Here is a 15368-nt window from a genome sequence, read left to right as displayed (position 1 = left end):
AAATTTCTAAATTATTGTGACCCAACACGATACCGTGGTAAAAAACAAAAAGGTAATTAAACCCGCTTGTGTTTTTTAAAATGGTTACCTACTGGTTTTTGATTGAATTTTAAAAAAGGTCATAATTCCCTCTCTAAGAAGAACAATTTCTTGAAAGCAACTGTAGGTATTTATACATTTTTGTGAAAAAAACAGCTTTTTTACAAGATTTCATTTGATAATCATGATGACGTTATGATTTACTTTACTTCATACGCATGCAACTCAATGGAACCTCACTCTGGTTATGTTAGCTCGCTTAATTAGCAACAGCTAACGTAAACTAGGTCTCCTTTTGCCAACTTTGACACAGATTTGTTCACAGTGTAGCATTATATAGGGATGAACTCCAAACTAATTCTCATCGTCTTTGGGACACCGTTATTAGGAGCCCTGACGGTACCACTCAGTATTTCATTCCCTGCCCTTGGGGTTGGGCATCGAGAACTTGTACTGTAGCAGTGCCTGATTATTTGTGTTACGCTACGGTTGGTGAGGAGCGTGCTGCTCGTGTGATAATGGCGATAATAAAGGGAACTGTTATTGAATCTTTTCACACCTTTTCATTAAATGTTTTTAGTTTTTACACCAAATGACGGTGTCAATAAGAGTATCAATAAATGCTGGTATCGATTAACAGAATCCGTATCATCGAAATCCAAACGATACCCATACCCTCCGGCAGCACTCTACTAGGGTTGGGAACCGAAACTCTGTTCCAGAAGAGAACCAATAAGAAAATGCCGGGTACTGGGTACCCATACAAAATACACAATTTTGGTTCTGCTTAACGGTTCCTAAACGGTGACCCGGTGGAATACAGGGTAAGGGCGGACTGGCCATCTGTGTGTTCTGGAGAATCACAGAACGGCCGGTCGTCAGCGGNATTTATTTCAGCCTGCTAATCACCCTATCCTTCTCCGGTACAGTGTGTGCATTTTGTGAACATTACTGTAAGATAAGATGCAATGAGGCTTATGGTTGTAAATAATGTGACTGCAAATGCAACGTATTTTTGTATTTAAAACACAACAACATCTGTCAAGTCTGTCCTCTATAGTTGCTCTCTCTTTGTGCTCGAGTCTTTTTTAAATCCTTCCCCGGTTTATCTTCTCTGCATAATATGTTCTGCTCTTCTCCTTTATCTCTTTCCAGCTCTCTTCCGCTTTAACTGTCCCCACACTCATTTTGTCTTTTGGCTTGTGCCAAGAAAGAGGCTGATATTGTGCTGTAAGAGACTGTGTTTGAGGAGAATTAACTGCCGTGTCCTTAGCTGAGTTGAATAAGGATGGATGATTGATGTGACGGTAAGATTTAAGAACTTCATCCATTAAAGTGACTTCTCCTTCCTCTGTTCTCATCATTGTTGCTGTGTCCTTGCTTTCATGAGCAATGGGAAGAGGGATCACACATTTTCATTGAAAACATGGTTTCTTAAAGGCTTTAAGGGAATATGCTTTGTTAAATCTCATTATCCCAAAAATATTTTGATTGTGTTTGCACTAGGGACATCACAATTTACAAGACTTTGGTACCAAATATGCTAAAATCCTTACTTCCTACAGTAGAGTACAGGGATGGGTATCGTTTGAAATGTATCGATTCCGGTTCTTATCGATTCCCCGTTTCGATTCCAAAATTGTAAAAGAAAGAGGTCAAACATTTAGATAACAAAAATATCTTTATTCTTTTAAGCTTTAACTGACATTTTTACAAATAAAAAATATACATTCATTACAAATGTATTACACAATAGCTGTGCTTTATTTTATCTGAGCTATGCCTTTGGCAAGCTATTAACAGGCATTACACTGTGCCTTGTCTTTTTCTTTCAGGAGTGTAGTGGAGCCTCACTTTAGAGCGTTTACCGCGATCCATCTTTGGTGTTATGAAGTGACTGAGCTCGTGAACTGTCTACGGGAGGGCGGGGGAGCCTCGCTGCGGGTCAACTGTGGACCTCTGTCGCCTGTCAGCGCAACTTACATGATGCCGTTTAAAAAAATGAAGGGCGGTGCCGGTCGTCAGCGTACCGGAACACAGACACAGAACGGCCCGCTGACGACCGGCCGTTCTGTGATTCTCCAGAACACACAGATGGCCAGTCCGCCCTTACCCTGTANGATAGTTATCTAATCATCACTCAATGTTCTTTGTAAATCTGTGGAGTGATTTTCTTATAAACAGCATATAGTTTGAGTTTGGCGTCTAGGCTCGGGCCTCATCACTCCACAGATTTACAAAGAACATTGAGTGATGATTAGATAACTATCCCCCGAGCCTACAGGTGGAGCTGGGGTGGAGCTGGGGTGGTGGTGGGTCAAGCGAGCAGCAGCAACATGAAACACAGCAGGACCATGAACATAGCAATAGCAAGTGAACACAGCAGTGCAGCAGCATCAGCAGCAGCATAGCGAGGCAGAGGCAGCTTAAATAGAGCGGCATGTTTAGGAGAATGTGTTTGGTTGGTTGTAAGAGGGACGAGGTGCGTCACGTGTGAATGTATCATTGGTGCTCGAGTTGACTGCCTGAACTAGCTCGCAGGCTTCGCCCCACCTTTGTACATGTACTCTGTAAATATGTTTTTAACGTGTCTGTCTGCCCCTCTCCTGCACTGTCAGGAGCGCAGGATGATGCAGATGCATCCCTACATCCTGAACATCAACGAGGACACTCAGCTGTCGGGGGTGGTGAAGCTTTTCATTCAGGAGGGTAACTGTGTATCTCTTTATGTTGTGATGAATATCTCTCTCTCTAGTCCAGTACACATGTAGAGAGTGAGGTTTTGGGAATGAACAACACTACAGAAGTAAGCAGGCTCAAAAGTTGAATGTAAACATGACGGCTTTAGCATGTTCATTTATCTCATTCATACTGTTTTGCATTTCAGGTGAATGGGACATCGGCCTGTGTGACTCCGCCCCGAGATACATCTCCATCAAGGGCTTAGGGTGAGTTTACCTCAGGGAGCAACAACACACCACAAACCCAGTCCAAGTAAAGTGAGATTAAAGACACTTAACAGTCTACTTCTAAAGGTGGTTGTATGCAGACTACACACAATTCAAAGTTTGGACACAGATTGCTTCAAATGGGATTTGGAAACTCTTCTATTCTTTTTTTTTGCGTGTTTCTCCTTAACAATGAGTAAGACATGAATAGACAGAAAACCCACCCAGTACATGCTAGATAAGCTGCAGGACCTGTGACCCTTTTAAAAATAAGCATTTGAATCAAATGATATTTTAAGTGTTGGCTTGTCTGGAAGCACAGCCATTTTCAAGATGACCTTTTTTGGTCTTTTTAAGCATGAGTTTATACACGCATATGTACTTCTGCTCTGGTATGTGTGTTTTTCTGTGGCAGGATCCAGGAGCGTCATGCTGTGTTCAGGAATGAGCAACGCCGGGTAACACTGACCCCACTGGCAGGGTCAAAGGTCATTGTCAACGGCAACTCTGTCTCCCAGGCAACTGAGCTGCAGCACCTGGTGGGTGTCAACACACACACACACACACACACACACACACACACACACACACACACACACACACACACACACACTTTATGATGCGACCGTGTGACATACATACACAAAACCTCCTCCTCCTTTCTGTCTCCTCTAGGACCGTCTGATCCTCGGCTCTAACTGCACCTACCTGTTCATTGGTTTCCCCTCGGAGAGAGGCGGGGACGACTGGAGTCGCTATGACTACGACTACTTCCAGTCCGAGCTGGCTGCGGCTGAGGGAATCCACCTGGGTGAGCAGCGTCTACAGCGGGAAGTTAAGAGGTTTAACTTTGGTCTAAATATGATCAGATATCATTTCTGTGTGTTTCTGTGTTAGGTGAGTCCAGCGCTGGCTCCAGTCAGACGGACCCCAGCCTGCTGGCCGTCTTCTACGACTTCATCAAACTGATGCCCATGGTGGCCGAGGCCAACCAGATGAGCCAGGAACTGAACAAGGTAACACACAAACAGCAGCACGAGTTATTAAGGAAGAGTGGCTTTCCTGATGCAGTTTAATGATTAAATAAATTCAACTAATTGAACTCACTTAACTGAACATTGCCTCCGCATTTAACATTTGGCTATGTGAAATAAGTTAAAAGTACATTGATTTAAAAATATTTTTAAGTAAAAAAATTAAATGAAAACATGAATTAATACATTTAAATAAATCAATAATAGTCAAAAAAGAATTACAGCACAGAATCATCACAGTATATTACTTTTGTCAGATGTCGTAAAACTCACAAGCATTCTTCCTAACTTCATGTGTTTGTAACTTAAATGACACAGATATATTTTAGTTTGTGTCATGTGGTCGTTATTAACAACAAATAAACCCCTACATCTTATTGTCTTGTGTTTTTTAGGATGTTGAGTTTAAGTTGGAGATCAAGAATCTGGCGCTGTCGGATTCAAAAGGCCACGATCTGAAGAAGGAGATTGTTATCAGAGTCACCGCTGTGGGAAGAAAACAGGTTATTATATCTCTCTTCTGTCAGATACACTAACTCAAAAGCTTTTTAATAATTCCACTTTCGATTTATGTTTGAGTTCAGGTGTTTCATTTTTTTTTTAATTGCTATTACACTCTCTCCCAGGTATGGATGTGGTCCAAGACCAAGTTTGTGAACCGTAAATTCCTGATGGAAGACGCCTACCAGCTGCATCAGGCTGAGAAGAGCAGAGACAATGTAATTCTGTGCTTGTGTCTTTCAAAATGTAGAGACCATTTACAAGTTGATTTTTCTCACAGACTACATGCAAAACAAACTTATTTAAGAAAATGTAAAAAACCCAACTTACTGAAAAGTGCACAAAAAAGGACTTTAACCAAATAACTGTATATGGGATGTGTGTTGTGTATTTATTTTACTGCTTTAAAAAGAGAAAACATCAACATTTGTGAAAGGGGCATGAGAGGAGACTCATAACTTCAATCGCAAACAAGTTATCTTTCAGTGCTTTGATGGTAAACGTGCTGCAGATTGATAGAATGTGTGTCTGCTTAGAAAATATGATGTAAGTTGTTTCATGTGTGCACAGTCAACCTTAGTTACTCTACCATTAATAGTTTTACATTTCAGAACATTGACTCGTTTGTTTTTTGTTCCTGATTATGTTCTTGCTGTCAGATAGCAGAGGGTCTGTCTACAGCTGTGTTACCCAGAGATAAAGACCCTTTCTGGGACCCTGTGGAGCCGCTGCTCCTGGGCTCCGCTCACCTCTGGCTTCAGTCCCTGGCCTTCCGCATCCCTCTGGAGGAGCAGCTGGAGGTGGGTGTCTTCATCTAAAGGGGCCTCACCATGTTCTCACTTAGTCTTTACGTCTTAATCATTGGTTTTACTAGTCATTCTATTGTGCTAAATAATTATAGTTACTTATTTTAACATATTGTTAATTATTGTAATCTAATGTATTGCAAATTAGTTTTATTGTTGTGTATTTTTTCTTTTAATCTTGCTCTGCAAAGCACTTTTGGCCTGCTTGATTACTGTAGGTTGGCACAGAGTGATATTTAGTTGATCATCTCTGTCTGCAGGTGCTGGGGTCAGAGGGCACGGAGGAGGCTATACTGCAAGCTCAGCTGGTCCCCTGCACTTCCACAGGACTGTATGACACACACACACACACACACACACACACACACACACACACACACACACACACACACACACACACACACACACACACACACACACACACACACACACACACACACACACACACACACACACACACACACACACACACACAAACAAACAAACAAACAAACAAACACACACATATTGTGACTTACCTTAAACACTAATATATTTAGTGTTAAATACATGTTCTCGCCTTCCAGCGCTCAGGGCGAGGACGACATCCTGATCGACCCGTCTGAGTTACTGGGTCGACGTCTGGACTTCCAGCTGGTCCTGGAGCAGTGTTGTGGCCTCCGCTGGATCCGAGAGGCCCGGGACAGAGGGGTCCAGATTGGGTGAGAGATATGGGCTACATGTAGAGATGTTAAAGTACAGGCAGGACACACATCCAGAAGTGAGATATTTGTCGTCCTTCTTTCTCCGCTCTCTCAGTTTCAGGTTATTTGACTGCAGCCATCCTCTCTACTCTCCGGCCGTGTGGCACAACGTCAACCCTCTGTTGGACCACAGAGTTCACTTCGCCTCGCTCCACACCTCCCAGCGTCTCTTAGACTACCTCCAGAGCAGCGCAGTGGTGCTGGAGCTCTGGGGCCTTCAAGGTGAGGATGAAGAGAAACATGGAGGACTGTGGAAGATGCTGTGTGATGAGTTCAGCTCACGCATTTCAGTAAACACTTACTACAAAAGGTGCATACAATAATAATAATAATAATAATAATAATAATAATAAATAATAAATACAAAAGGTGCATGTAAAACAAATATATTTTACAGCAATATGAAGTTATGAAAGTTTTGCTTTACTATCTAATTTCACAGCAGCAGCCCAAAATAAATATCAGATATCAACGATGTTCATTTCACACCACGTTGAATGATTACTATGTTAGTGAGTAATACATTAATACTGGAGGCACTGCAGATGAACACACTGGTTTTCTGTTGCAGAGGGTTGTACTGACCTGGTATCATCTCTGGAGGGAGTGAGGATGACTGCAGAGGGCATCTTCATCATCGAGGAGGCAGGCCCAGCTAACCCTGCAGTGAGTTTGATGTTGAGTCTGTCAATCTTACAAAGAAACAACACGTTGTAGGAGATATATGTGCAGCCTTATCGATTATACATGTACCTAACTGTAAGATAAGTTGTTGATAGTGGAATTGTAAAATAATTGATCAGAGGATGGGACCTACAAATATATCCCAAACAACTTTAGAGGATAGGCATGATTTGAGTGTGTGTGTGTGTGTGTGTGTGTGTGTGTGTGTGTGTGTGTGTGTGTGTGTGTGTGTGTGTGTGTGTGTGTGTGTGTGTGTGTGNNNNAAGATAAGTTGTTGATAGTGGAATTGTAAAATAATTGATCATAGGATGGGACCTACAAATATATCCCAAACAACTTTAGAGGATAGGCATGATGACATTTTTGATTCAAAGTGTGTGTGTGTGTGTGTGTGTGTGTGTGTGTGTGTGTGTGTGTGTGTGTGTGTGTGTGTGTGTGTGTGTGTGTGTGTGTGTGTGTGTTGCAGCCTGTAGACTCTGCAGAGATCAGCTGTTCAGTGAGAGCTCTTCAGCAGGATATGGAGGAACTGAAGAGTGTTAACTCGTCACTGAGAAAAGAAAATCATATTCTGAGAGAACAACTCAACGCTGCCAGGAATGGTAACTGACACACACACACATCACAACCAGCCTAATTTAAATCTGTTTTAGTGTTATTAAAAAAAACTGGTTTACAGTTGTTACATGGCAAAATATTCCTGTTTATAACATGTAGAATTCAGACTCTAAGACAGCTTCCTCTCCCTGTGTCAGGTGGAGAGGGGGTGCGGGGGCGCTCGGTGCGTCCCAGCTGTGATGCAGAGTTTGGTCGCTCTCTCAAGGTGTTCTACCACAGCATGACCTCAGTCAGGGGTCAGCTGCAGCGGCTGCGCAGACACAGGCCCAGTGTACGTTACCAACTGTCTGCTGCCTCAGCATTAGTGAGCATTACTACAATAAGGCTTAAACCTTTGTTTAATACCAATCTATAGAGAACAACACACAATCAGGCACATAAATTAACTGGCATAAGAAAAGTGTTAGTAAGATTACACTGGTGATTGATGATTGAAAACATGTTTTACCTACTATCAAAGATTTCCTTGATCATGGTATGTTTGGAATGTGATAAAACAGTCCAAGAAAAAAAAGACAAATGTGAGTTAATTGATCAAATGTTATTATTTACAATTATTTAAAGTTTTTTTGAGACAACTGAGACAACTCTTGTTTTTATAAATCTATTTTAAGTTAGCTATCTGTAAAAGTACCTAATACTAGTTTCTCATGTTAAGCCCTAGAGTATACGGTATCTGTGTATGGTTTCATATCAACGTTGTGTGTTCCTGAGGTGGTGTGTTCCTGAGGTGGTGTGTTCGGTCTGTGTTCCTGTGGTTGTGTTCCTGTGGTTGTGTTCCTGTGGTTGTGTGTTCCTGAGGTTGTGTGTTCGGTCTGTGTTCCTGAGGTTGTGTGTTCGGTCTGTGTTCCTGAGGTTGTGTGTTCGGTCTGTGTTCCTGAGGTTGTGTGTCACTGAGGTTGTGTGTTCCTGAGGTTGTGTGTTCCTGTGGTCTGTGTTCCTGAGGTTGTGTGTTCCTGTGGTTGTGTTCCTGAGGTTGTGTGTTCCTGGGGTTGTGTTCCTGAGGTTGTGTTCCTGAGATTGTGTGTTCCTGGGGTTGTGTTCCTGAGGTTGTGTGTTCCTGTGGTTGTGTTCCTGAGGTTGTGTGTTCCTGTGGTCTGTGTTCCTGAGGTTGTGTTTTCCTGTGGTCTGTGTTCCTGAGGTGGTGTGTTCCTGAGGTTGTGTGTCCCTGAGGTTGTGTGTTCCTGGGGTTGTGTTCCTGAGGTTGTGTGTTCCTGGGGTTGTGTTCCTGAGGTTGTGTGTTCCTGGGGTTGTGTTCCTGAGGTTGTGTGTTCCTGTGGTTGTGTTCCTGAGGTTGTGTGTTCCTGGGGTTGTGTGCTCCTGTGGTTGTGTGTCACTGAGGTTGTGTGTTCCTGAGGTTGTGTGTTCCTGAGGTTGTGTGCTCCTGTGGTTGTGTTCCTGAGGTTGTGTGTTCCTGGGGTTGTGTGCTCCTGTGTTCCTGTGGTTGTGTGTTCCTGGGGTTGTGTGTCACTGAGGTTGTGTGTCACTGAGGTTGTGTGTTCGGTCTGTGTTCCTGAGGTTGTGTGAGGTGGTGTGTTCCTGTGTGCTCCTGAGGTAGTGTGTTCCTGTGTGTTCCTGAGGTAGTGTGTTCCTGAGGTTGTGTGTTCCTGTGTGTTCCTGAGGTAGTGTGTTCCTGTGTGTTCCTGAGGTAGTGTGTTCCTGAGGTTGTGTGTTCCTGTGTGTTCCTGAGGTTGTGTGTTCCTCTGGTCTCCAGGAGGACTCCGACCTGCTGGGCTTCAGGCTGTTTGTGGACGAGCAGAGTCATCTGCTGCGGGATTTCTCCGAGCAGCTGGAGCAGAGCGTCTCTACTCTCAAACAGGATGTAGCCGCCATCGTCCGCCGGAAACGAGAACGCTCGGGAATCTGGTCTTGACTGATGCACCGTTTACAGATTTGAACAAAGTGTTAAGAAGGTGAATGCATCTGGACTTTCTTTATTTTACAACACTGTAGTTTTCAAATGTGTGTAGGGTGGAGATTTTGTATCATCGCTTTAAAGAGCTCAATCTAAAACCACAACATTATGCTATTAGTAAAACCAGCTTAAGAACTGTGGTTACAAAAGACATGCGCTTATAGTAAGTTTACATGTAATGATACACCTGCAACAGTGTTACCAAGCATGTTATATTATGTGTGTAAGATGGGTCACATCATTTGATTTTTTACTGAAGGAGCAGCAGCCTCTGTTAAAGTGAAGGTATTCAAGATTAGTCGGCAGGAATCAATCGACAAGTGAGTTCAGTATTCAAATAATAACAAATGCATTTAAGTCTATAAAAAGTTTATTAGACTGCATTTCAAATAGGTCAGTACAGTCCAAACTGCAAATAAATTAAAAGGCAAATACAAATCAAGTTTCAGAATTCACAATATTATTATATTTTTTTCAACCGTCTTTGATAACAAGTCAAGAGACTGCTGTTCACTCTGAAGCTGTATCAAAGCATGTCAAGAAGCAAGGAAAGCTCTTCTTCCTTATGTCTCATTACGGGAGGTTATTATGACTTTTTAGCTCAATTAAGATGAAGCGTTTTACACAGATTCACTTGTTCTAACGTCCAATTCAGAGGTTAAAGTAAATGGTGTTAAGCAGTCACAAAACAGAACAGACTGTTGCTGTAGGTCCAAATAAAGATGAGTGTGGGCACATTTACAAGAGGAGAGGCAGAAGGCAGATGTGAGGCAGGTTAGTCATCAGATGACGGAGAGTCTATGTACAACAGATACAGGCAGGAGGTTGGTCATTCGAAAATATAAAGATGTCGACATTTACAGACGGGAGGAGAGAGGCAGCAAATAAGGTCCAAAAAATGATCCAAGCCTGTTTGAACGGAGGAGGTAGCACAACGCCAACTGTGGGGAGGACAGACGGATATCCTACTGAAGGGTGTGTGTAGAGAATGTGTGTGTGAGAAGGCAGAACCCACGAGTCAATTGTAAAATTACATTTTACTGAAGTTAAGGTTGTTCAGAAATATGCAAAACGATTTCTTCTGAACTGGTTTTTTGTGTTGACATTTTGACTATTTCTTTACAGAAACGTGTGTGTGTGTGTGTGTGTGTGTGTGTGTGTGTGTGTACAGAGAAGGCAGGGGATACAGGTGAGGTAGGTTAATTGAGTCTTAAGGGATGAGGGATGGGGAACACAAACCGTAGAAAAAGACTTACAATAGTCAGTACACTTCCTGCTACATTTACTTAAACGTAAAATATTGTCAGAGAAAATGTTGCAACCCGAAATTAAAGAACATTTCTTTTTTGAAACATTTCTGCACCTCTTTGAGTTTTGAGTTCTATGTCTGAACAGCAAAACAAACAAACCCAAGAGCACAGTACAGAGTTAGCTGCATATCAAGTAGTGAAGTGATATCAGAAGGATCACTTTGCAGAGCACCAGTAAACAACCTTTCAGCCATGAGTGTGAGAGAATTAAGAATCAAAGCACTGTGAGTTTTGTTCAGTTTTCTCTCCAGTTTCTGCAGCAATGAGGCTTGAATGGTGAGATGGATGTGTTCTTGAATTTGAGTCACATTACTCTACATATTGGCTTACTTTCATCAGTACTCTGAATCTGTTTAGGGTTTGGATTCTATGACATAAATTACTGAAAACTGACCAATCGCTTAATCGACTGATATAACTGTCGTTTTTTTTAAAGCTGCCTTTTTTAACTGTCTGTAGAAAAGTACACATGAGCTGGACCAAATATAATTCCAGCTCGTTTCACCCGACCATGTCTGTGTTATATCTCCATCTTTCTGACTCTGAAACAACCTCTTTACATTCTGGATAGCACGGTTTTCAGCCCCCTCCCTTGTGCTTTTATTGTTACCATTGTAGGGAGGATTTCAGTTTAAAACATCAAGACCACTTTTTCTCACTCTCACACACAAACATACAAATTCACTAAACGAAGCTTTCAGCAGCAGACAGACAATTCACAGTATAAAAATATTCACTAAACCACAGAAAGGTCCACGATTTCACATTAAGCCCACATGTATAGGACTCTGAAGCCACACACTGAGAAACATCGTTCACTAAGCGCTCCAGAGCAAACAAGGATCGGGAATAATTGAGTCTTGATCAAGACTGAGACCCAAATAAGTCAAAAATAGGCAAACCATTTAAGATTGTTACAAAAGCTATTCACATAGGTCCAGCAGGATGGTGACGCCTTCAAAAGGCTGGTCCTCCATCTTTCTCTCTTCCATTGTTTCCTATCCAGTGCCAGCTCTGGTTCACCCGGGAAACCAAATGATCCCTGAATAAAGTCAGCATGTCACCGAAGGTCTGGAGAGATGGACGTGTTGTTGTTAGTCTGAGTCAGGCATTCAGGAGTCATCCGCTGTCAATTTAAATAATTATGTAAACAAACTTCAGCTTTACAGTGAAACTGACTCATGATCAGTCGAGTACTGACTGAACTGCTGATCAGCGAGGAACAACCAAAATATCACTGGAACACTCTCCACCTTCAGAGAGGAAACACTTAACACAGACGGGTGTGTCTCAGCGCAGGGTAAATCTTCAAAGGCGTCCACAGCCTCCTCAATGATCCTCTCAGGCGCTGGTGGCGTCGTTCGGAGCTGCCTGGCTGTCACTTCCTGTTGTCCCGTGTGTGACGAGGGTCGCTGCGGCCTCAGAGACGTCTCGCTGGCTGCCGTGCTTCGAGTGGCCGTCTATCTGATGCACGCTGCCATGAGCGGAGAGCGGGTGGTCCAGACGCGGCATGCTGCCATGGAAACTGCGTGCCTCTGTGCCTCGGTAAACCACAGAATCACTCCTGAGAGAGAGAGAGAGAGAGAGAGAGAGAGAGACTTATTGTCATCTGAATCACTACTTCTGACGGACAGATGCTCATGGACTTCCTGCTTTACCTGTCGTCACGAGTGCGGCGCAGGCTGCCATGGTAACTGGTCTTGCTGTGGGCGCTGCTGGCTTTACTCCTGGTGGAGGTGGGGGGGCCGTGGTGAGTTCTGATTGGTTCGTCAAGGTCATCTAGGACAGCCAAGTGGGTGGAGGAGGCGTGGGTAGATGTGCCCTGCAGGAGGATGGAAGGTGAGATAGATGTAAAAACTACGAGCATTAAACTGAGAGTATGTTCTGTTAAAGTTAGGAAACATACTGTTTTTAACATTCTGCTTTTCCTCATCCCATCTTTTAGATGAAAATACTATAACTAGTTCCAATGCAAGTTATGAACTGTACTACCAACAATATATGATGTGTATCCCCCTGTGTGTGTAATGTGTGTAAACACCACAGAGTGGAGAAAGACATTTCCCTGTGAGGGATTAATAAAGTATGTCTTCTTCTTTTACATATAGTACGACCTTCTTTCATGATTCTGTTCACATGCTATACTATGACTTGTTTTTTTCCAAGCTGCGGGAACGACTCGCCATCTCTAACGCTGGCGGGTGTCGGACTGTGAGTTTAGGAAGCGCTTGATATGATATGTAGCAGTTTTTTTCTATAAACGGAGCACACATTGTAAATGCTTTTTCCTAAAGATACACAGTGTTGAAGCTGTGTGAGGTGGATGATAGGGTCTGAGTCCGGACAGTCCTACCTGAGTGGAGGTCCCTCTGGACTTCCTCACGACGGGGGGGTGTGGTTCTCGCAGCAGAGACTGGGCAAAGTCTGGCTGCTCCTGCAGAACCTGACGGGACTCGTTCACCCCACTGCTGCAGAGAGAGGAGAGGGAGAGGTTTACAAACATATCAAATGGGGGGCATGTGAAAGGGTATTACTGCTGGTTGTTACAACTGCTGGTTATCAAAGACACAAAGACAATAAAATGGAAGAACTTTTTTTTGTATCCGATAGCATATTCAGCAGTCCATACAGAGCACGCACTCTTTGTATCCTTAGAAAGAAACTACCCTAATAAGAATAAGATTGAATTCATGCAGACGTATAAAACAAAGCAAACAAAGACAATCACAGGATCTCTCTTCTTACTCTTTGCGCCGGCGTCCGTGCAGAAAGTTGGCCCATTCAAAACAGGTTTTCTTGCTTCCCACCCAGAAAGCAGAGGGGATCCCAACGACCAACATCATCAGATATTTAATCAGGAACAAAACCATGGCTGGCCGTTTGGCTTTCTCCACCTGAACAGAGCAGAAATATTCAGTATGAACGCCACATTTATCCAATGAAGAGGATCGAGAGAGTTAGAAATACAGCCTGTAAAAGAGGAAGAGGAAATATTTGTATTATTGCATTTTAGTTTTGATGTGAAGGACAGTTTTCCTATAATATAGTGAAGATATATGAAATGCTTAGGATGCCACTGAGAATAGTTGCACATTAACAGAAAGCATTCAGCAGTGTTTTAAGCCTGGTCATGTAGGATGGAAGAGGGGAGGTAATCCTAGAATAACCCAGCTGTTCAGCAGCTGAACTGCAGGACCCTCTATCTCCCACCAGAGGGCAGGAGAGCAGCAGCCGTGTCGTTTTGGCTCTGGTTAACATAAAGCACATAACAGTAACATGATAACTAGTCGCAAACATTTATGATAGAGATATCAGATGTTGCCGTAGCAGAACATCTCAAATCTTTCTTTTTTACAATTCAGTTTAAACTTGAGGTAGTAGAGTAATGTACAGTATATTTGAATGTTTAAAAAGGAGCTGAAATATAAGAGTTGCCGACATGCTGCAGTACTTTTACACTCAAAACATCTCCTAAAGATAACTCTTAGTAGAGGAGGCCTTTTGACAAAGAAAAGCAGTTTTTTGCTTTTCAGAACCAGGGGCCAGAAGAATTGCTCTGTAATAATTAGCTTCAGTCTGTCTCGCCCGTCTCAGACTAAATGTCTCGGGTTTAAATGACACACACAGACAAAAATGAAGTCACTTGAACTTGAACAATGAGCCCAAAATCTTCAATTATCCAGTAACATGCAATTTGACCCTTTACACATACACACATTTGCATGCAAAGCCCCCCAGGGTAAAGCTCAAATAACGCATAGCAATATTGAAATTCCTGAGCCACAATAGGGCGTATAGAGGATCTCCCTTCGTGAGCGCTCACACACACAGCTCTGGACACATTCATGCACACATACACTAACAAGTAACATAAGCACTTGCACCTGCCTCCACCCCCTCTCATAAACTCTGTCAGTCACAAATTAGCTGACACGTCTCTATTATGAAACCACTGTTACAGCACTCGGCTGAATGATAGAAACATAAACAAACCCTTGAAGTTAGCTTTGATATGTTAAGATGAATGTGTGGGGAGTGTGTCTGCATTGTGCACATTTATTCAGTTATTAATATATCACCAGACTGCATAAAAGACCACACTCCCACTACTCTTTACAATTGCTACAAAGACGTTATAGAGTACAGGCAGCAGAGCATGACTGAGCAGGCCCTGAGAGAGACACACAGACACAGAGAGCGAGACAGAGAGAGTGGAGGGGGAGACAGGCTCAGAGAAAGGGCTAAGTGTGTGAGACCTACCAGAAGGAGTGAGAGACAAAGAGACAGAGAAACAGAGATGGTCGTTTTGTGTGGAATCTGTCCTGAGAGCTGTATTAGCCGAGCTAATGATGCATACTGCGCTCTGCTCCCTCCTCAGACACACACATGTTACACTGCCAGGTATCTCTCACCACACACACACACACACACACACACACACACACACACACACACACACACACACACACACACACACACACACACACACACACACACACACACAGTCAGAGGTTAGAACAGCTTGGTTACACTTACAGAGCCACTGCCGGTTTGAATGTGATCTATATTAACTGTGTTTTCCAGTTTTAGAACCCAATAAAGTGCTTTTTGTTTGTTTCCAGATCTCAGATTTTACTTGAATTCAATTAAATGGTTAAAAAAAAGAAGTTAATAAAAAAGATTACCCTTTAAAAAAAGGTCATAGGTCCATTCTTGTATATGTGTCAGTGTATCCAATCCACAGCTTATTTAACTGGAGAACCATACATTTGT

The 15368-nt window shown here is 42.8% G+C and overlaps 2 protein-coding genes across 2 annotated transcripts in view; one reads left to right on the top strand and one right to left on the bottom strand.

Annotated features, from left to right (window-relative positions):
- Positions 1 to 2666: 2666 nt before the first annotated feature.
- Positions 2667 to 10125, top strand: kif28 (kinesin family member 28). The gene is made up of 15 exons (XM_010796699.1): positions 2667 to 2748; positions 2927 to 2987; positions 3403 to 3526; positions 3663 to 3798; positions 3885 to 4003; positions 4417 to 4524; positions 4648 to 4740; positions 5182 to 5322; positions 5589 to 5659; positions 5895 to 6029; positions 6127 to 6293; positions 6643 to 6737; positions 7222 to 7354; positions 7508 to 7641; positions 9085 to 10125. Exons 1-15 carry the CDS (start codon positions 2667 to 2669, stop codon positions 9241 to 9243), a joined length of 1758 nt encoding a protein of 585 aa, XP_010795001.1. The 3' UTR covers positions 9244 to 10125.
- Positions 9648 to 15368, bottom strand: part of fzd3b (frizzled class receptor 3b) — a 24902-nt gene continuing 19181 nt past the window's right edge. The window contains exons 8-11 of the mRNA XM_010796248.1: positions 13341 to 13489; positions 12949 to 13063; positions 12254 to 12417; positions 9648 to 12159 (exon numbers count right to left, since the gene is read on the bottom strand). Coding sequence (XP_010794550.1) covers positions 11937 to 12159; positions 12254 to 12417; positions 12949 to 13063; positions 13341 to 13489 — 651 coding nt within the window. The 3' untranslated portion in view covers positions 9648 to 11936. The remainder of the gene's footprint in view (positions 12160 to 12253; positions 12418 to 12948; positions 13064 to 13340; positions 13490 to 15368) is intronic.

Source organism: Notothenia coriiceps, unplaced genomic scaffold, assembly GCF_000735185.1.
Source record: "Notothenia coriiceps isolate Sejong01 unplaced genomic scaffold, NC01 NC01_scaffold00037250, whole genome shotgun sequence".
Classification (NCBI taxonomy): Eukaryota; Metazoa; Chordata; class Actinopteri; order Perciformes; family Nototheniidae; genus Notothenia; species Notothenia coriiceps.
This window is presented reverse-complemented; position numbering and strand designations above follow the sequence as displayed.